The sequence below is a fragment of the Myotis brandtii genome, unplaced genomic scaffold (assembly GCF_000412655.1).
Source record: "Myotis brandtii unplaced genomic scaffold, ASM41265v1 scaffold454, whole genome shotgun sequence".
NCBI classification, from domain to species: domain Eukaryota; kingdom Metazoa; phylum Chordata; class Mammalia; order Chiroptera; family Vespertilionidae; genus Myotis; species Myotis brandtii.
In genome coordinates, this window is record NW_005367354.1 from 656,136 (window position 1) to 677,992 (window position 21,857).

The following is a 21,857-nucleotide window of genomic DNA, read 5'->3' on the forward strand; positions in this document are numbered from 1 at the left end:
AAATACAATTCTATTATGTGAATTTTTACTAACCAGGAATAATGTAATAGCTCTCAGGGCAGCATTTTCAAATCTTCCTGTGAGAATTACTTACCGACCTAGAATACTGCCAATCAGGCTACTAAAGGAGCAAAAAGACTTGTTCCTTACCCTTGAGTAGCTTGCAATTTAGTAGAAGATAAAAAAAAAATGCACATCGACTAACTAAATCTATGGAGAGCAGATGATAACAGTGATGCAAATTCAGTATTGTAAGTGTTCAGGGAAAGGCTAGACTAATTGTGTTCATGGAAAATCGTTGGTAGAGATGGCATTTAAATAAGGCCTTAGAAAATGTGTAACTTCAAGGGCATTTTAGAGAAGAGCATTTAAAGTGGCTGTAACAGCTTTAGAGAAAGGACGGAAGCAAGAGAATACAGGGGAATTAAGAAAACTTCAAGGGAGAGAGGCTGGTGCAGGACAGGCCACAGGAGAAAAAAGAAGAAACCGATCTGGAAAGGCACTTGGTGGCCAGTTCTTAACCTAACATGGATGTGGAGGGGAATGTAGAAAACTAGATTTTAGAAGCAGGAAGTAACTTTTAAAATATACCCTACATTAATCATTTTTCACATCACAACTTGGATTTTTAGAGGGAGAAATATTTTATTATTCCATTTGCAAACTAGATGGAATAACTTCAAAGAAAAATACTGTGGAAGCTGGGAAAATTGTTTCTCAGAGCTGGCAAATTCTTGACTGCAGCTTCAGTAACGTATTCTTCTTACCAACCTCTTGAGATTGTCTCAGTAATGTCTCTCTTTCCGCAACCCCAAAATACCTTCTGAACTCATTATAGACATACTGAGTGGCTACTCTGCAACTAGTACTTGCCCACTTTTTTACCCATCCTCTCTTTTCTGCCCCACTTGTCCTGGGGCTAACCACTCACTCATTCATTCTTATCCTATGAACTGTATCAATCATAATAACATTAATAGCTAGTACTTGCTATAATGCCAGGCCCTGAAATTAATTAATGCTTTATGAGCAGTATTTAATATAATTCTCAAAACAGCACTATGAAATAGGTATTATTATCCCTGTTTTACGGATGAGAAAACAACTTCAAAGATGTTAAATACTTTGCCAACTGGTAAGTGCAGAACCGGGTTTAAGCCAGATGTGTTTGTTACAGAACCTTACTTGTTACCACTTCATCATACTGCCTCCAACACCCTTTGACCTCTTACTGAAATGGCATTACTTCTGTTCTGTACTCTTACTGATATGGGTTAGTATTTTAAGTTAAAAATTAAAATATTCATGGAGTGCCTGCTACTATAAACTCCTGTCCTAGGTGCTGTCAGAGGTATATAAATAAAAGAGAGCATGTCTATAGATTATTGATGCTCATAATCTTCCAAATTTGAGTGTAAACAGTGTGTAAGATGGTATGTCCACGATTCATGAACTAGAGCAACTAAGGTCAGAAGGAGTGGAAATGGCTTTGTATATGAATGTTGAATGGTGACCACATATCACAGACAGAAACCGGCCAACCCTGACTGTGACTTTCAGAGAATTTTAATTATACACTTCAATCAGAGTCTGTAAAAACTCTTTGCTGATGAAAAATCTGTCCTGTCAGAAGTTCCCAAGCAAATCTGGTTACAATCTATTTTCAATGAACTTCAGCTTCCTTTGAAGTCAAATAAGCTACTAAAGCATTTTAGCCAACAATAGCTAATTGTGAGGCTAGTCCTTGTAAAATTCATTACTGATGAGTAAAGTTATTGGGTTAAAACAAATGTGATATCAAACTACTTGTACCATGCAGCCAGAATGTTGTATAAAATTATATAGAGCTATTTAGACACAGAAAAATAATTCAAACATGTCATTTTTTAAGCTATCTGCCTTTACTAACTTCTGAATAAGCTTTTGCTTAATATTTTCAGGAGACTAGTTACATTTTACAAATAACTATAATATTTACAAATACATAAGAAACTGGGTGGGATGATCAGCAGTCCCCTCTAAGCTGTAACCATGCAGGCCCAAGGAGAATTTGGGAAGAGTCACAAGTTCAGATTCTGTCTGCCTACTCATCTCTCTCTGCAAAGGTACAGTGTTCACATCACAACATACACAACCAAGACGCAAAAACTGCAGTGGCAAATATTCACTGCATTTACTCTGCAATCTAAACTCCTAATCCAATTCATTTTAAGAAAACAAAAGTCAATAAAGAAAAATCCTTTTAAGTGTTCAAGAGTGGCAAAATAATTAGCGAGACACATTTAGTTAATAAGGAGAAGCACCAGTCTATAGAAAATTAATGACACTGAGACTTACTGTTCAATTCGGGGTGACAGGTACAGCTTGGGGTACACCTGAGTGGCTTCGGTATCCTCAAAACTGACAGAAAGGAGGGCCACATCTTCTCCAGGGTCTTCATTTACATCCTTAAACAGAAAGTGAAAAACACAGTGTCATCAGCACCTGCTCTTGTAACATCTTTTTGGTGCTGAGCTCACAGTCCACTGTCATTTAGGCTATGAGGTTTGAGTTACCTGGATTTGAATTTAGCAGCTCTGTACATCCTTTGCCACATACCTAGCCACTCCCATAGGGTGATGGCTTCCAAACTTTCTGACCACAGCCTACCACGGTGAGGAAAAGACCCTCACCTAGCTACTTGTTCCCACATTCCAATAGGGAAATGTGAATCTGATGATAACAAAGAATTAGACAAAAATATAGTTAACAAAATACAGTAAACATACAAATATATTGCTGGCAATATGTACAATGGCTCATAATTTATATATGTATAAATGGTTTCTAATTTACTTTTTATAGAAAGAATATGAGTTAAAATAAGATTTATATCATAAGACAACAAAACTTAAAATACCCAGTAATTTTATTATACATACCTTGATAGTATGTTGCAAGTTAAATAAATAGAAAAAATTGCCAAGAAACATATCACTTTGAAGTGTGCCACCATATAAGCAAATGGCAGGGGGTTACATATTAGTACACATGTAATTTAGCAAAATGATCATGGATGATTCATATATGAACCTCATGACATACATTTCTTAAAGTTTAGTTATAAGAATATTATAAGACAAAAACACTGTTGATTCAAGTATGTATTAAGGAACACTGAGAGGTTAACCAAACAACCAACAATAAATTAAGCTGATAATGATAAAGCTAAAATGTAATTTACTATTAAAAAGCAAGAATGGCAGCAATTGAATATCATAACCAACTCAAGCCAACACTGATGCTACACTGAAGTGTCCTCAATCAAAACTGTGAGACCTACAACTGTGTGTATGCTTTACAGTTACTGCCAAGCACCAAGTGTCTGCCAGACTTCTGAACAGAATACTGAATTAGAATAAATTATTGCAGCATGTGATTTTAATTTGTGAATACTAAACTTTAGTAACCCTTAATGATTTATTTTTGGTGGGTAGTGGCTCCAAGTCAAATATAAATATTAAAAAACTTAATAGAGTGCACATCTTTCACCCACAGTGACTAGTGAGAACTTACCTGGATTAGTTCATAGTTCCCCAGAGGGCTCAGCAGCCATCCTATGAGGGTCCCAACCTAGACTTTAAGAATCACTGGGTGTGAAAATTGAGAACTTCAGATATGATGCCCTTCTGTCTGTCTAAAGCTAACCTCACCCCTTCTTTCCTGGCATTCTGAGAAGCTGTCATCACACTCGTCCTGCTCAGCATTAGCATCGTCAGTCTCCTTGCTCTGCCTTCTACTGTGCCAATAGGATGCACAAGTGTGGCATGTTTACAAAGGGACAAGGACCAGAGTGAGTATCTCCCGTCTTAAAAAATAAAAATAAAATCATACTTGTCTCTATATAATTCCCTGGATTTTTCTCTCATTTCTCTCCTCCTCTTTAGACTGCTTAAAAGAATTGTCTACATGTGATATTTATCTTTCTCCAACTGGCTTATTTCACTTAGCATAATGCTCTCCAGTTCCATCCATGCTGTTGCAAATGGTAAAAGTTCCTTCTTTTTTATAGTGGCATAGTATTCCATTGTGTAGATGTACCACAGTTTTTTAATCCCCTCATCCCCCCCTCCCCCAGGTCAGTTGGGGAAAAAGGAGACATGTAAAACTTTAGACAATAAATTTTTAAAAAAGAAATCTCTATTAACAATTCCAACTTTTTTAAGATGGGGGGAAAATAGTATGAATAAAATAAAAAGAATTATCTACATCCCCATCTCTCCTCCCACCTGTCCCTTAGCCCAGCATATAGACCTTCTGACCCTCCTAGTTCATCAAGACTGCTCCCACCGAGGGCATACACTAAACACAGCCAATGCTTCTCTATCCTTATTTTACTTGCTCTCTAGACAGTATTTGACATGGATGATCTCGCTCCTCTGGAAATCCTCTCTTTTCCTGCTTCTAACAATACTCTCCTGGTCTTCTCATGTCTCTTCCTCCTCCCTTTTTATTCTTTGTTTCTTCACTTCTCGATTGTTTTTTTGGTTTTACATTATAAAAGTTAGGCAGTTAGGCTTGTTGTAACAAGTCAAATCATACAGAAGTTTATAAAGAAAAAGTTCTTCCACCCTCACTTTTCAAGGTAACCAATATTAACTGTGTGTGTGTAGCCTCAAATGGCTTTTCCCATGCTCATAAAAACATATACACATATAAACACACTTGCATATAGATAGCTCTTTAACCTTTCTATTTTGTTTTCCCTAATGAAATCATATTATACACATCACTCCACTAATTGCTTTATAAATAGCCACATAATAATACTCCATGGCATGGATTTATTTTTCACTAAATCATTCCCCTAGCCACAGACATTCAGGTTGTTTGTAGTTCTTAGCCACTTCATAGTATTATAATAAATACCCAACTATAGCCATTACTAGTGGGACTGATATTTCTTAATAAACTAGAACTGAGCTTGTCAGGTCAAAGGTTATGAACATTTTACCTTTTAATGGAGTTTAAAAAATTACTTTTCTGAAAATTTATAACAATTCACATTTGGACCCACGAATTTTCATCAGTATGAGAGCCTGTTTCTGCTCATCCTGAATAACTAAATAACAGTGCTGTTGTCACTCTAGTTTAATGTTGGCAATCTGACAGCTGGAAAATGGTGTCTCCATTTAGATTCAATAAATAAAGCTGAGCAGCTTTTCACTTGGTTTACTGGTCATTTACATTTCTTCTGCAAATTTTCTGATCAAATCCATTGCCCATTTTGCTTTCAGGTTCTTAGACTTTTTTAAATTGCTGTTTACTAGGCTTAATTTATTAACCCTTGTCTATTCATGTGTTATACATATTTTCTCTCAGTCTAGATTTTTTAAAAATATGTATATTTTTATTGATTTCAGAGAGGAAAGGAGAGGGAGAGAGAGAGATAGAAACATCAATGATGACAGAGAATCATTAATCGGCTGCCTCCTGCACGCCCCACACTGAGGATCGAGCCCCCAACCTGGACATGTGCCCTGACCAGGAATCAAACCATGAACTCCTGGTTCATAGCTCAATGCTCAACCACTGAGCCATGCCAGCTGGGCACTCTCAGTCTAGCTTTGATGTTTTACTTTGTTGGGGGAATTTTCTGGTATCACAGAAAATTTAGATTTCTATAAAGTTAAATCTGGCCAAAATAACCGAGGCTATGTAACTTTTCCCCTAGTTTTTCATCTAATATTGTTATAACTTTATTTTTTCATGTACATTTGAATAGCTCCGTAATATACTTTTAGGTAGTATGATAAGGAAGTGTGTAAAAGGAAGGCCTTAGTACAGTACCTGGAACATGGAAACTACTCAATGTTGGCTGAATGAATGAATTAGTGACCAAATTAATGTTAATTCCTAGCCTTTATCTCCACACCTAGTTATTTTCAGGAGCCTGCTTTACAAAAGCTGCTGTCATCAGTGATGTCTAAAAACGGAGTACTGGCTCCTTGCTCCTGCCCCCATAATACACCAAGTTCCCTGGAATCAGTGGTTTAAAAAAAAGCCACGATTGAGAGTCTGAGTTTGCCTACGGCTTTTTGCTCTTTTACAGATGATAACATATTCATCCTTGAGTATTCTTTTCTGTAAAATGACAATGGATAATTTAAATTTTTTCTATTTTAAAAATATGGTCTTAACAGATAGAAACTACATAATTATATGACTCAAACTCATAAAATAGTTGAAACTAAGGTTGAAGCTCAGCTTGAAAAAATTCACATTTATAGGAACAAATTCATTTTATGACCTAAGTTTAAAGTAGTCCTCGTTAGTGTTGGATTGAGCACCTTAAGAAAGACAATAAACAAAAAAAGAACTAATACTGATTTCCAGATACCTTCCCCCAATGGCTGAGTCTCCTTGTTAAAGGTCAAGGCTCTGACTATGAAACCCTGTTAAACAAACAAACAAACAAACAAACAAAAACAAAAAACAAACAAAAAAAACCTCACCACCACCACCGCATAAACTAGGGGACACTGAAAACTTTTTATTACATATGCCTGTGTGTAATTTTTTTTTCTGCTTTTTTGCTTGTCATTTCACTACTCTTTAAGTAAAAAACAGAAATGCTTAGGGACAGTCCTCCAAAGAAATGGAGTGACCTTGGTTTCTATAGTCAGCATTTACCATGGCATCCTACAAAGAGTACATGAAACATCAGTCAATATAAAAATGGTTGTTTCCAGGAGTTCCTTTTACAAACTACTTTAACCTGACTTATTCCCCGTGGAGTGGCATAAGAGTTTTCCCCGAATTGGGATGTGATTCCTAATGGCTATCTAAGTTTGACTCTGAGTGCTTAAATAAGCCCAAATAGTTCCCAAAGTACAAATCCACACAGTACTGTTTCCAGTTTCTGCAACTCTAACAGGCTTGCACATGTGTTCCTCCCCATCTGGGAAGTTATAAAAGAAGCTCTTGTACCATGGTTCTTAGAAGCTAACATTACAGATGATTATTTTAACCACTAATGGCAGCATTTGGAAAACAGAAGGCGGTTACATTGTAGTAGGGGACATTTAAAAATGTACAAATGTACATTTTCAGGGTTTTCTATCTGCACCATTTGAAACTGCAGCAGGCTAAAATGGAGGAAAAGATGCCGAATCTGCTGAAGCAATATACACACATACACACACACACACACACACACACACACACACACACACACACACACTCTAGAGGCCCGGTGCACGAAATTTTTGCACGGGGGTGGGGGAAGGGGTGTCCCCCAGCCCGGCCTGCACCCTCTCGCAATCCGGGACCACTGACTCCTAACCGCTCACCTGCCTGCCTGCCTCATCGCCCCTAACCACTCGCCTGCCTGATCGCCCCTAACCATTCTGCATGACTGCCTGATTGCTCCTAACCCTTCTGCCTGCCTGCCTGATCACCCCTAACCACTCTGCCTGCCTGCTTGCCTGATGCCCCTAACTGCTCGCCTGCCTGCCTGATCGCCCCTAACTGCGTGCCTGCCTGACTGATCACCCCTAACCGCCTCTGCCTCGGCCCCCGCCGCCTTGGCTTTGTCCAGAATGATGTCCGGAAGGTCGTTCGGCTGTCCAATCTAATTAGCATATTACACTTTTATTATTATATATATGTATATGGCCGATTACCTTTATGAAAGTGTGTCAGGCATTGACATACACATAGTGAGGCGATAATGGCCATGATATATTGTTGCAATTTCATAGTGGATTTGGCTCAGCACTTGACTATAGCAGAAAGGGTTCCTATGGCTTATAGTGAGCAACTAGAAGGTGAGTTCTTTGCAGGCTGGAAGCTTTTCCTTTTCATTTTTGCATCCCCCGGGTTTGAGACATTATACATATATAGCAAATTAACTGGAATAAAATGAATTAATGTAGGAATGACTGTAAGAATTAGTTAAATAAAAAAGTCTTTCAGTTAGAAAAATTTCCAATATTTATCTCTTAGTTCCTTCAATCTATGACTACTTAAGGCTTTATTAAAGCAAACCAAATCTGAACCATATATAAGCAAAGGACACACCTACTAATAAGAGTTACCATTTTGCTTACGTCATGATGATTTAGTTATATAACTATTCTCAATTGGGGCTCTTTTATATATCAAAAGGATACAGGAGCCCTGCGGCTTAGTTCAGTAGTTGAGCAAGGACCTATGAACCAGGAGATCATGGTTCAATTTCACGTTGGGGCACATGCCCGGGTTGCAGGTTCGATCCCCAGTGTGGGGGGTGCAGGAGGCAGCCAATCAGTGATCCTCTCTCATTAATGGTGAGAATCACTTTCTCTCTCTCTCTCTCTCTCTCTCTCTCTCTCTCTCTCTCCCTCCCTCCCCCTTCCTCTCTCTCTTTGGAAATGAAAGCTAAGCACAAGTACAGTTTCTCATTATGCTGTACCCCTTTGATATGTTAATTTTCCAAGAGAAGACAGCCATTAAACAAGCCCCTATATGCTGACTGTCAATATAGGTACAAACTACCAATTAACTAATTGCTGATAGACATTAGCTGAACAATAAATATTACAAACCACAAGTCATATGAGAAGACTGTAAAAAAGCCATTGTATTTCTCAATTCAAAAAGGCTTATAACAAAGCTATAACCATTACTAGCAAAACCAGTTTATAGACACAAGAATGATAAAGAGGCTGTTATACAATATGTCAAAAATCAAGAAAGAACCATTTTGAGTTACATTTAAAATGGTATTAAACTAGACCCAGGATTAATCATGATCCTAGAGTGACTAAAAATTTGGTCTGGCCCTAGCCAGTTTGGCTCGGTGGATAAGCATCAGCCCAAGGACTGAAGGGTCCTGGGTTCAATTCCAGCCAAGGGCACGTACCTTGGTTGCGGGTTCCCCAGCCCTGGTCGGGGTGCATGCAGGAGGCAACCAATCAATGTGTCTCTCTCACATAGAGGTTTCTTTCTGTCTCTCCCCCTTCCTTCCACTCTCTCTAAAAAAATCAATGGGAAAATATCCTCAGGTGAGGATTAACAAAAACAAACAACAAAACAAAACAAAACTAGGTCTGGTAAGCACCTCATTATATAAAGGCCATGGGGTTTTTTTTTAAGCTGTAGGTAAATTTAAAATTTCCAAAACATAATTTTTAAAAAATTATACTAAGTGTGGCTTTTACTTATTTTGATATCATACTACATAAACTTAAAATTTTTCAGTCAAGGTTTTTTTTCAAGAGAACAAGACTCTCATGGTGCTACCATTCATTTGTGCATTTAACAAAGTAATTAAAATATAGAGTATGTTATAAGTGTTATGGAGGGAGGAATGGAAGTTTAAAGAGGGTGGACAAGATGGTGACTCAGTAGTAGCTTCTCACCATGTAAGACAGGATCCTTGACTCACTGTGTTATATATTAACACTAGAGGCCTGGTGCACGAAATTCGTGCACTCGGGGGCGGGGGGTCCCTCAGCCAGGCCCGCACCCTTTCTCAGTCCCAGAGCCCAACGATCAATCGCCCCAAAGAGGTAGGCCCCGCCCACCCAGCCAGAGCTCCACGATGGATCGCCCTCGCAGAAGGAGGCCCTGCCCACTGGCCACAGCCCACCTGTCAGTGGCCTGGGCCTCCCTCTTTGGGGAAATCATGGAGCCCCCCGATTGATTGATCACCCCACCGGCCAGTGGCCTGGGCCTCCCTCTTCAGGGTGATCATGGGGCGATGGCCGGGCCCCCAACCCATCGCATCACACCCACTTTGGCTGGCCTGGCGCCAGTGGGTGTATAGAGTGGTCATCAGGACGGTTGTTCTGCTGTTCAGCCATTCGGTCGGTTTGCATATTACGCTTTTATTATTATAGATAAGCAGCCCCAATCAAAATTTGAGTTTGGATTCTATTGGCATTAAGGCATGTCAATGAATATTCTAGGAATGGGATTAAATCTAAGGAGAAGAAATAATGAAGAAAAAGGGAAATGATGTATATGAAACAAGACCTTAGTCTTACTGTTAAGGCATGTCTGCTCAATAATGACACTGGGGTCGTTTTGGAAATCAGGTCATTTCCTCTTCACCCAAATGCTGGGAAATTTACAGGTGCCAGGGAAAGCAGTATAGTCAGGAAGCAAAGCAAATGAGAGAGTGAGGAAGCTGAGCCACACAGCTAAGGAAGAGGCATAAATGGGGCCTGAGTCTGGCTCTTTTGTCTGATGACGTGGCTCCCAATCTGAGACTCCTCCATCCCAGGCAGCAGGGAGTTGTAGCACTGGGCCTCTGATAGGCCTAGGTACAGCCTATCTCCACACAAACTGAGTTCTTGCTAAAAATTCCTTTGACATTTGATATCTCTTATGAAGATAGCATTTAAGAGAGTTACTTCTGATTTGGTTTCCCCAAATGGAAATGAGGAAAAAGATTCTCCCTGCCTAGTCCAGACAAATTGAGCCACTCCCTTGTATTTTACTAGATCTTGACCAAACATGTCTACACTTTCCATTCCCCTTATCAAGAAGCTCTTTCTCTCCTTTTCCTAATTGATGTGGTTTTAATTTCTTTAACTGTGATTATAAATTCACTTGTTCTACTAAGATTCCTATGAGATCTATGTCTGCCCTTGGTAGCTTTGGCCATGTTGCTTCATGAATTCCCCAAGCCGTTTCAGCAGTATATTTTATATTCCAAATAGATTGTGGCTTTCCTGAGGGCAGAGTAGAGATCTCATACTTCCTATTATGTCTAATAATAACAGCTGACATAATAACAGTGCTTACTCAATAGTCACTTTGCCTGGTGCTTTATATGCATTATCTCACACAGTCATCACAACAACCTTATAAGGTAGGTACTATTATTATACATTCCCAGTTGAAGAAACGGAGGCTCAGAGAGATTAAATGGTGAAGATGAGTTTTGGACCCATGTCTGCTGGCTCAGAACCTGACTCTTACTCACGAATGCCATCCCCCCAGCATGCTGTTGGGCACAGAGAAGACTCAGTATCGATGCTCAGAAAGGTATAAAAACCTTGGAAAGCCACAATGCAAAAAAGGTAGCAGAGATTTACTATACATTTACTTGTTCTCCATTTAGTGTCTAAATCTCCAAAAAGCTATGACTAACTTAAGAAACCATTTCTTATTCCCTTTTTACCCAAAATAGACTATCCTACCTGCACCGACACATAATGAGTATTCAAAAGAAACGGAGAAGTATATGCTTTATGTGTTTTAATATTTACTTTTAGAAACTATGGAGCAAGAAATTAAAATTCTTAAGGGGATACAGACTAGAAGCTATAAAGGCCACTATGCCAAATAAAATGGATTCATCTGACATCTTTACACAGACTCAGTTAAGGAAGGAGATGGCTTCTCTGAGAACACTGGGGAGGACTATGGAATTCTAAGGCACAAATCAGCCTTCCTTCAACTACGTACGGCTGGGCACATTCTATGATTAACTACCCTCCGAGAAATACGAAGAGCTGACTGTCAGGTCAGGAAGGATAACTGCAATGTTCTTGAAATAGCCAGGGTGAGCCCAGGACACCAGGATAGAGTTGTTGTCACCTACCCATGTTTTCTTTTCCAAAAGGAACATCTTGAGTTCATTACTACTAGATGTCATGATACAGTATGTGTTAGGGTTTTTTCAAATTTATATCTTGCTTATTATTTTTATAAACAAAGACCACTTCACTGCTCTCGTTTGTGCAGTATGAAGCTAAATTGAAACACATGTTGTGCAAATAAACTTTGGCAGGGGGGCGGGGGAATCCTGGCTCTTTTAAAATAATAGTGATCAAGATTTCGCTGGTCAGCCCAGCCAGTGTGGCTCCGTGATTGAGCGTCAACCTAGGAACCAGAAGGTTATGGTTTGATTCCTAGTCAGGGCACATGCCCGGGTTGCGGGCTCAATCCCCACTGTGGGGTGTGCAGGAAGGAGGCAGCCAATCAATGACTCTCTCATCATTGATGTTTCTATCTCTCTCTCCCTCTCCCTTCCTCTCTGAAATCAATAAAAATATATTACCCAAAGAAAAATGTCACTGGTCAAATACTGTCCCATCAGGGATTATGCCTAACAGAGCCTGGAAAAGCACCGGTTTCTGGGAATAGCCCCAGGATTACTGTGAAGGTGTGTGGAATGGAGCCTTCTCTCCAGGAGGCCTGAACGGGGATGAACAGGAGAGCCTTTGCAGTACAGCCAGGGTCCGCCCTGGAAGCAAATAAGGTTTTCTTGCTTCCACCACCTTCTCTAAAAACTCGCCAAGGTTTTTAGAGAAAGAATCCGGGGTGTGAGGATTCCTCTGTTGCCCCAACATCATGTTCTTAATGAGTCCAATAAGAGGCAGAGTTTAAATAAGCACCCATTTTTGCAACTGTTTAACAAATCATGCTGAACCACATCTTCAGACATCTCTGAGTTGTGATTTTACACACATCTACTGACACAAGCCCTTGCCAGACTTTTATCCTAGAGCCCAACACAAGTGAAAATAATGGTGAGTTTTATTCAAACCCAAACAGAATAAATATGAACACCATTTACCACACCTCCAGTGTGTCCCCATAACATAAAGAAAAGGTAGATAAAGCTTTTACATAAATAGTTTATATAGCAGAGGCAGTATTGGCAGCTGAAACCGCGAACGTGGTAATACTGCTTACCTGCTACCCTCTCTTCTCCTGGGAAGCTCCTCTCTCTGGGCGCCACTGCCAGGCCCCGATACTTATAGCCCTGACCAAGCTGTCTGTTCCTATGCCTGGGAACAGCTGATGAGTCCAGGGAGAGGCTGGTTTTTTCCCCTCAAGATTTGTGAACTTGAGAGGTACCTATAGGCCAGTCCCTTTGCAGAGGCAGAAGAAAGTGCCAGCAGCCATGTTCCCCACACATGGAAGAGGCGACGCTGTAATGTGGAGCATAAAGCCAACAGGCCGAGAGAAGCAGAGATGAGAGAAGGGAGCCCTGGAACCATTCGCACCCCTAGTCCCCGTGGTTCCCGGTCCAACTGTGTCCGGCTCCTCCTGTGGTCTGGCAAGCCAGCCTTCTTCTGGCTCTGGGAAGCAAATAAATTGCCCATATGCTTAGGTTGGTTTGAAGTGGTTTTCCTTCACTTATAACCAACATTTTCTCTTGTAAGTTGTTAAACGAATATAGATGAAAACCATGGCAAATCAAAATCTTCAGAATTCCATGCTCAAGAGACTTTCCTCCCTGGGTTATTTGAATACTTGTTACATACTACTCAGTGCCAGGCCCTACTCAGAACCTAGAAAGGGTGCAGGGGTAGAGATGAGCCCTGCACAGTGAAGCAAACTTGGCTGAAGTAATCTGCTACTGCTCCAGCACTGGCTGCAGCGAGACTCTTTCCCTGGACTTCCTGCTTCTCGTCCTAGTGGGCCTGAAACAGCACACAACCCATCCTGGGCCTTGGAGAGTACACCTCGCCCTCCCTGCTCTATATCCCCTCCAAACCGTACCCAGTGAAGGAAAAGGCAGTACAGGTGCCAATGCTAGAAGCAGAAAAACCCACAGCAGCATGCCACATGAATACATGACAAGTTTTGCAAGTTCGTAATGCAACTTAAAAACTGCACAGAAATGGTGCGCTCCTATCTATAGAAATAATTTTTTTTGCAGAGTTTACATGTTTTTGGTTTTTCCATATGATATGCTAAACGTGGGCCTATGGAAAGCAACAGGTTTGCAGAGCTTTGGTGAGTGAAAGTGCTGAGCACAGAACCAGGCAGAAGAAAGTGCTCAATAAATGTTAGTTTCTCCTCTCTTACTCGTACCGGACTCTTGGTCTGACACCGTTTCCATTACCATGCTTTTCTTCCTACTATTAAAGCTACATCCTATTCTTCCCTCTCCAGGGTGCTCTGCATTATGGGGCTTAGAAATTCTTTCCAGGTGGTTCTGTGTGTGAGGCAGAAGGGAGAGGCACCCTAGAAGCGCATAACACCTTTGCACCCACCCACCACCCACCAGCAAGTCACTTGGCTCAAAATGCCTGGTGCCCATGGCAACGAGGCAATTGGTTACTTCCAAGTTCTTTCAGCCACCTGGCACCACATTCTCATTAACTGGAAACTCTCACAAACCACAGGTGCTACCACAGAGACTGGCGCCTACTAGAGACTCTCTCCTTGAAGTACACAGGGACCTTTGATTTGCATAGTTATGTGATCTGCAGCTAGGAGCTCTGGAAAAAACAAGAGGCTTGGACTCATATCCTTCTGGAACTGGCTGGAGGGATGGTTCCCGTGTAGAAAATGAGCTCTGAGAAGCAGAGTGCATCCTGAATCTTTCTCCCAGCCTCAAAAACCCTCTCCTGTCTACAGTGGCCTGGTAGTCAAGCCCCTCCAAGGTATCTTTACAACCTCATCTTTCCACTACCCCGGTTGACACACCCTTACTGCAGCAGGCGCCCACACTTAATCCTGTCACTCCATCATGTCGACTCTGCCACTCAGTCCTGAATGCCCTATTCCAACCCCGCCTCCCCCAAACCCACAACTCCTAATTCTACCTGTTCTTTAAGGTCCCCATCAGATGCCGTGTCCTCTCGCAAGTCTTCCTTGATCTCACCCTCTGATGTAATGGTTTCTCCTCTGAAATCTATGGGTCTTTAGCTACACCTTTTATATGGTAGCATGTCATTGTTTCTTCTGTGCTTTAAAGTTATTTACACATATGCTCTTATCATTTATCTGACTGAGTTCCTTAAGAGCAGTGACTGTGTTTAATTCATTTTTGTACTCCTAGTGCCCAGTATGGTGCCTACCACAAAAATAGGCACCCAATAAATGTTTGATGAGCAATGTATGACTATCCTTATGAAAGAATGACTATATATGCCTGCCAGTAAATGACTGATCCAAAAGTGGTTCCACAAACAGACTTCCCTAGTAGAAACAACAGAGGTCTATGTAAATTAGTAACCTGACTTCCAATATAAATCAGACAGTGCAAATCTGGGCAGAATAAGCCATTATCCCCTGGTTTCAGACCATCTCCTGGAATAAAAGGCGGGGAGAGAGGGTCTGGCCTTCCCAGCCTGCATGATGTCAAATAACAAGCTCTGGAATTGTCCAATGAAGACAGTTCTACCTCTTCCATATTTCAGATGATCTAGTTCAAAATGCATAGACAGAGGACCAATACCACATCAGAAGTGCAGGTGTGGCATAACCCTTGTGAATAGCAGGTAGCTACAGCCTGAATGAATGGAGCCTTGATATTCAGACCAACTACAGCAGGTTCACCATCCCTCCAGCCAGTTTGAGAAGCACTTACAGAATTGGCACTTAAGAAAAAGAAAATGGATCCAAAGGTGAAGAGAGACCTGGAAAGCAGTGGACTGAGATATCCATCCTGTGGTTAAACAAGAGGAGAACACAGATGAGCTGTGATGTTTCCACTGGATGAGGAGAGGACAAGGTATCTTAGACCAAGTTTATGATTTAAAAATAAGTATCTATGGCATATTCAAAAAATGAAGGAAAGAATCATGGTAGAAGTTGAAAGTACAATAAGGTACTTCTCAAATATTCTCACAACTGGCCACATCAGTATGCTATGGAGAAGCCAGAGCAGGGGGGCAGGTGGAAAGAGCTGGCATTGCTGACACTATTCCCATTTGGGTCAATGATACCAGTGAAAATGTGGCATAGTTATAATAACCTATATGAGGGTAAATAAAATCAGAGACTGTTAAAGGTAAAAAGGACCCCCCAGAGATCTGATCCAGTGGTCGTTACCCTGTGTTCCAAGGAGAAATAAAAATCATGTGTACCTTAAGAGTATGTGTCTTAAGAGCAGCTACTATTCTGATTTGTATACTGGGCACCAGCAGAAAGATTTTATTCATATAAAGGTTTCCAGTATGATTGCTTCCAAAACCCACACTTCACAGGTTTACAGATGGAAAGACTGAGATACAGGAAGTGATTTGTCTAATGTGTACAGCTAATTAGTCACAGGGCTGAAACCAAAACCCATGACTACTGATTCCTACATCAATGGCTGTTTTCACTACATCATTCTGCTAGAGCCAATTTTGCTTTGAAAACTCTTTGTCACATACTAAATGAGGTCTGTGTGAATCAAAAAGGAAATGTAAGTTCCAAAGAGGAGGGAGTTATGAAGAGTAGGAAGAGTCATATGAGAAAGAACACATTATATTAAAAGCTCCAAAAATGAAAAACTATAAATGTTGGACTTAGCATAACCGTTGAGTGGGTGGCTTTGTTATTTAGAACTTTACTAAGTATAGAAGTGCTGATGACCAGATTTAGAAGAACTATAAACAGAGTTAGACTTTATCATTGACTTAGGTTAGCGAATAGCTCTTTAATTCCTAAACCAGTAACAGATTTAAGATAGGCTAATTGACGAACATTTGCCGTTTTGTGCTTGTGAACAGAAATTGTGACATTTCACGATGCATAAATGATGATGAAAGTATGAAGCCTCCTAGCAAGTTGCAATTCTCCAGGGAAACTATTAACAGCTTAACATTTCTAGTTCATATTGGAATGTGGATTCAACTTACTGAAAAAAGTTTATACTAAGTAAGCATGAAAGCATGTAATTAAGATAGCAAACAAGGAGAGAGCCCTTTAGCTTCTTGGGTTTCCTGAGTCTATTACTGAATCAAATGTTGGAAAGTGTACAAGAAACCTGTATAACAATCCAAAACAGGTTTTAAAACTATGTTAAAAAAAACAAACAATGCTTGAAAATATAACAGCAAAAAACTTTCCCAACAAACTAAATTGGGCTTTTCCCCCAGATAAACCAAGGCTGGACTCATGATTGCCCATGCATATGTTGCATATTTTTTAAATTTTCTTCTCCCTTCAGTTACTCCAATTCTGAAGTATATCTATAGTGGCTGACCTCAGGATTCAATCGTTCATTGATTCTACAAACATGTAAAGCTATGTGTTAGGCACTATGAAGAAGGCACTAGAGATACAAGCCCTCAAAACCTTCACAGTCAAGTAGGAAAAATAAACACATAGACTGACCATCAGTTGAGGTTAAAACTGCAGTGATTAGGTTTGAATAAAGGTATGTTATAGGGGACATGTGCACCTATGGCAGGACAAAGGAAGGGTACTAAAGAGAAGACAAAACTGGTTGTCACATATGGCTTTTCAAAAAGAAGACAATGCTTTTAGTTGGGACAAATCCAAATGTTCTAAGGGAATAAAAAGTAGAAGGACGAGAGAACAGCATATGGAAAGACAAGGAAGCATAGAGGCACATGGCACACTTAGGGCTCTGTTCAGGAAGCAGAAACAGTGGGTGCCAGAGAGGGACGGTAAAAGATGGAGCTGGACAATCATAAACAACCTTGATGCATTTAAGCTAGGGAGCTTGTTTCATTTTAAGGACAATGTGAAAAGGAATTATAAATAGGGTAATGACATGATCAGATTGTTTCAGATCAGATTGTAACAGTTTAGTTGGGAAGGATGGATTGAAGAAGGGCAAGGCTGGGGGAGGGAGGTCTACAGTGATCCAGAGCAGAGTGAGGATGTCCCCACAGAAAGGCAACTTGATGCAGATATCAGAGCCCGAGAAGAGTGAGGAGGGTGCTACATGAGGGAGGGGCCACAGCAACAATGGAGATTAGTTACAAATAGGGGGATGGACACACACTTTGAATAATTATAAAGGCAGTGTTTATTAAAATACATTTCATTTTCAAAATGTAATAGAATCTACAGACATTGTGTGTATGCATTTTGGGGATACTCTGTATATTTTGCATTATATTATATTTAGGATAATGGAACCAGATTTATCACCTTCAAATAAGGAATCTACAAATATGTATAAAGAGAAAAATAGAACCAACCCGGCACACTGAATTGGAATTAGAGTATCAGTATGAACACGGTTATTCAATATACACAGACAGACACAGAAATAATATTGAGCATCAAAATAAATAATTATAGTAACTGACTATAATCCATTAAATAACATGGAAGTCATGAGTCCATACTGCTATAAATAAATAAATTTGACGCTTGATGAAAAAATGGGACATTTATATAGTTTCAAAGGACCTCCCTACAAAATACCTACCAATTACAAAGGGGAAAAAGTGACTTTGTGGTGGATAGCCTTAAACAGGTGATCACACAAATCAGTAATAAGTCCAACAGGCTGGGCCACTTGAGAAGGGCAATACAGAAAAACCTGAGGAACTATTGCAGATTGAAGAGGCTTAACAACTGAATGTAACACACAATTCCAAATGAAATTCTTCTACTTTAAGAAAATCATTAGGCCAGTTGGTAAAATTTGAATGGGGTCTTAGAATTGGGTGGTATTATACCAATGTTAATTCCCTGATTTTCATGACTATATTATAATTATGTAGGAGAATGTACTTATTTATAAGAAACTAGAAGCCCGGTGCATGGATTCATGCACGGGTGAGGTCCCTCCCGGCTGATCGCGGCTGTCTCGCCCAGTCCTGATCGGGGTTGATTGGGGCCAATGGGGGCCAGCCAGGGGGAGGGACTGCAGGAGGTTGGCCAGCCATGGAGGGGGAGGGAGGGGAAGGGGGAGGTTGGCTGTGGGAGTGCACTGACCACCAGGGGGCAGCTCCCGCATTGAGCGTCTGTCCCCTGGTGGTAAGTGTGCATCATAGCTACCAGCCAGTCATCCGGTTGTCCAGTCGTAATGGTCGCTTAGGCTTTTACATATATAGATACACTTATAGTATTTGGAGATGAAGGGCATCACATGAGAAACTTACTCTTAAAATGTTTTAAAAAGTGTTTTGTAATATTCTTACGTTTATCTCTATTATACATTTGTGATTGTTTCAAATTTTTTTTAAAAAGAATTAAAAGATGATAAAATCTGGGCCAGACAATACAAAGATGCTGTAGAGAAGCTGAAATTTTAAATCATAAATCCATTGCACGTGCTTTAAAGTTTTATGGTACATATTTACACTTAATTGCATAATAAAATATTTATGCTTCTCATGGGTTTAGTCATTTCCCCCGATATTGCTATTTTCCCCAGATCACGGAATCTTGCCAGGTTTGGTTACAGCTATCTCCCTGGAATGCTGACCTCTGCCTGATCCCAGAGTCAGGATTTGATGCCTAAAGTCAAACCTAGGTTAGTAGGGCTTCTTACAGACAATTGTTTAATATGGCTTATCTCTGTCTGGGTGCTATATAGCACTCCTAAATTTATATCAACAACAACCCTTTAAGATAAAACTGTTATTTGTCTCTATTTTGCAGATTTAAATTTTCTAAAAGAAATGATGCAAAATGTCCAGAGTCTTCAACTAGGAAATGGAACATCAATAAATAAAGTCAATCTTCTCTAACTCACAGCCATGCTTGCCCCACTGTTATGCAGTAGATTGCTACATACACGGGAGAGACAAAAATGAATGACACGTGTCCTCAGAACTATTTCTGCCTTCTCCCCTTCAGGCTGTAGCCACAATCTTCTGCCTCTTACCTTTTGCCATGACTCTCCCACATCCCAGTTTTCATCAGTGGGTGAATTCAGGGACATTATTTCTTCTACCTTTTCCATCACTGAAGAGACGCTAAAGCAATTCTGAAGATTTAAAAATGTGCCCTAGACTATGTGCTGTGTGACATGAGTTTACTGAGTATATATAATGACCACCTAATAAGCTCAAAAGGGAAAGAACAAATGACACAGGAGTATAAGTAAAATCATATTACTTCTGAATAATTTAATGTTGGATAAGAAAGGCACAGACCAACCCAAGAGATGTTAGTTCTGGATGAGTGAAGTGCTTACTCCCAAACTTTCAATGTTTCACTTGACCAAAGACATCACCTAAGCAGCTCTCAGAAATCAGAGCCAGCCCACGACTAGAAGAGATGGGACTGAAGAAGCAATGGAATCTCAAATTGTTCAATTATCTTTGTGACGATGATGGTATTGTTCTAACTTCAGTGATAATTAAGAAGAAACTAACCACTAGATAAAAGCAGAGGGAGGGAAATAAGATGCCACTTTACTAAGTCAAAAATGAATTCCCTCAACCAAGCTCATAGTACAAAATATAACACGCTTAATATCATTTCTGTAATTCTGACTTAGCCATCTGGAACACTGGATATAAGGTCTTGGTAGAATTTTGAAAAGCTTATATATATTAAGTTTTCCCATAAAACAAAAATTCTAAAATTCAAGATATCATATATGGAACCATATAATGAATTTAAAAGTTTTCTGGAAAACGGAAAAGAAAACCCTCCCCATAAAAACAAAAATAAACTTATTTATAGATTATTCAAATCAATAAATTACTTTATCATAAGAACGTATAGGAAAACTCGATGTTGTTATGTTTCTTGTCATTAATACTGTGTCAGGGAGGTCAGTGGCTTTGGTTTACCTCCAATTGGTCTCTTAAAACACCACTGACTGAGTCTATTCCTGGAATTGCTCTAATCTCCCCTAGCACTTCATCCTTTCACATCCTTTCGCAGTAATGTGCAGGGAACAGTGGTAATATGTAAAACAAGTTCAAAGATCCCAAAGTGGAAGACATTGTTTTCCTGCATCTACCTACTGTAACTGAAAACTGGGAATTTACTGGAATTGAGGATTTATTATGAGTCAGATGGTTGATAGCCTTTCCAACCAAAACATCTGCTCTACAAAGGCACAACTGCTACAGTCCATTTCCTCTTGGATCTGGAGAATGACCAAGTTGTAGCTTAGCCCTTTCCTTAAAGACACAGGGACTTGAATGAGAAATGAAATAAAAGTAGATCTCTACATCACCTTCCAACTTTCACTATTTTCTTTGATGGTATTAAAAGTACAATAAAGTATGAGAATTAACATAATTTTTGAACATTAAAAAATTACAATTAGCTCAATGGAATAACCAAGGACTTTATCAGATCATTCTAATTCACAGCAGCACAGCTGAAACCAATTCTTTCTTTAGTATCTGAGGAAAGAAGGAACATGTATGATACAAACACAGTGGGAAAAGGGTTTCATCATTTATTCATTCATTCAACAAATATTTACGGAGCACTTCTACTAGTATGTGTCAAGCTCTATTCTAGGAACAAATGGTGAACAAGCTAGCTAATGGCCCACCCTCTTGGAGCTTACTTTTCAACAGGAGATAACAAACAAACAAGTACGCCAATTCATAAACAGTCGTCAAAGCACTACAGGTTTCCTGTTTGTTATAATTGGCACCAAGGTTTTTCTAGCAAGTATAAGTATTAAGACAGTTTTTAGGGACCATACCTTGGAGCAGTGGTTCAAATTTTGGTGCTTGTTAAAAATCACATTCCTGAACCCTACCATTGGAGATTATAATTCAGAAAGTATGGGCAGGCCAAGGAAATTTGATTTTTTTTTTAACTTACGGAGATTGAACTGCCCAACCAGGTTTGTGGTCTATTGCCCAAGAGTACTAACCTCCAAACATTTAAAATAATATCCCATCAGTAAAAAAAAATGTTTGAACTTCACATCAATAAATCTATATGTATTTACTTACAAGGTATATATATGAACTGAGAAACTAATAAAAATAAACAAGTAGTAGAAATTCTAAGAGGGTGAGCTAAAAATAAATACAGTATAAACAAAAGGTTTTTTTCCCCCAACCTGGGTGGCTGCCTGCATACACTATAGCCTACTACTTACTACATGGGGCACACTAGGAGGCCTACAGGCTCCCAGATGGACCAGGGCCTTGCAGGACACTGGTCCTATCCAAAATGTCCACAGAGACGATTGGTCCAAGCCAAAACATCCTTGAAACTTGGTCCTGTTCCAAACACCCACGCTT

General features: G+C 39.8%; 1 protein-coding gene across 1 annotated transcript in view; it reads right to left on the minus strand.

Annotated features, from left to right (window-relative positions):
- The window catches only part of BRE (brain and reproductive organ-expressed (TNFRSF1A modulator)), a 343,490-nt gene that overhangs the window by 165,511 nt on the left and 156,122 nt on the right, over positions 1 to 21,857 (minus strand). The window contains exon 7 of the mRNA XM_005874839.2: positions 2,338 to 2,447. Coding sequence (XP_005874901.1) covers positions 2,338 to 2,447 — 110 coding nt within the window. The remainder of the gene's footprint in view (positions 1 to 2,337; positions 2,448 to 21,857) is intronic.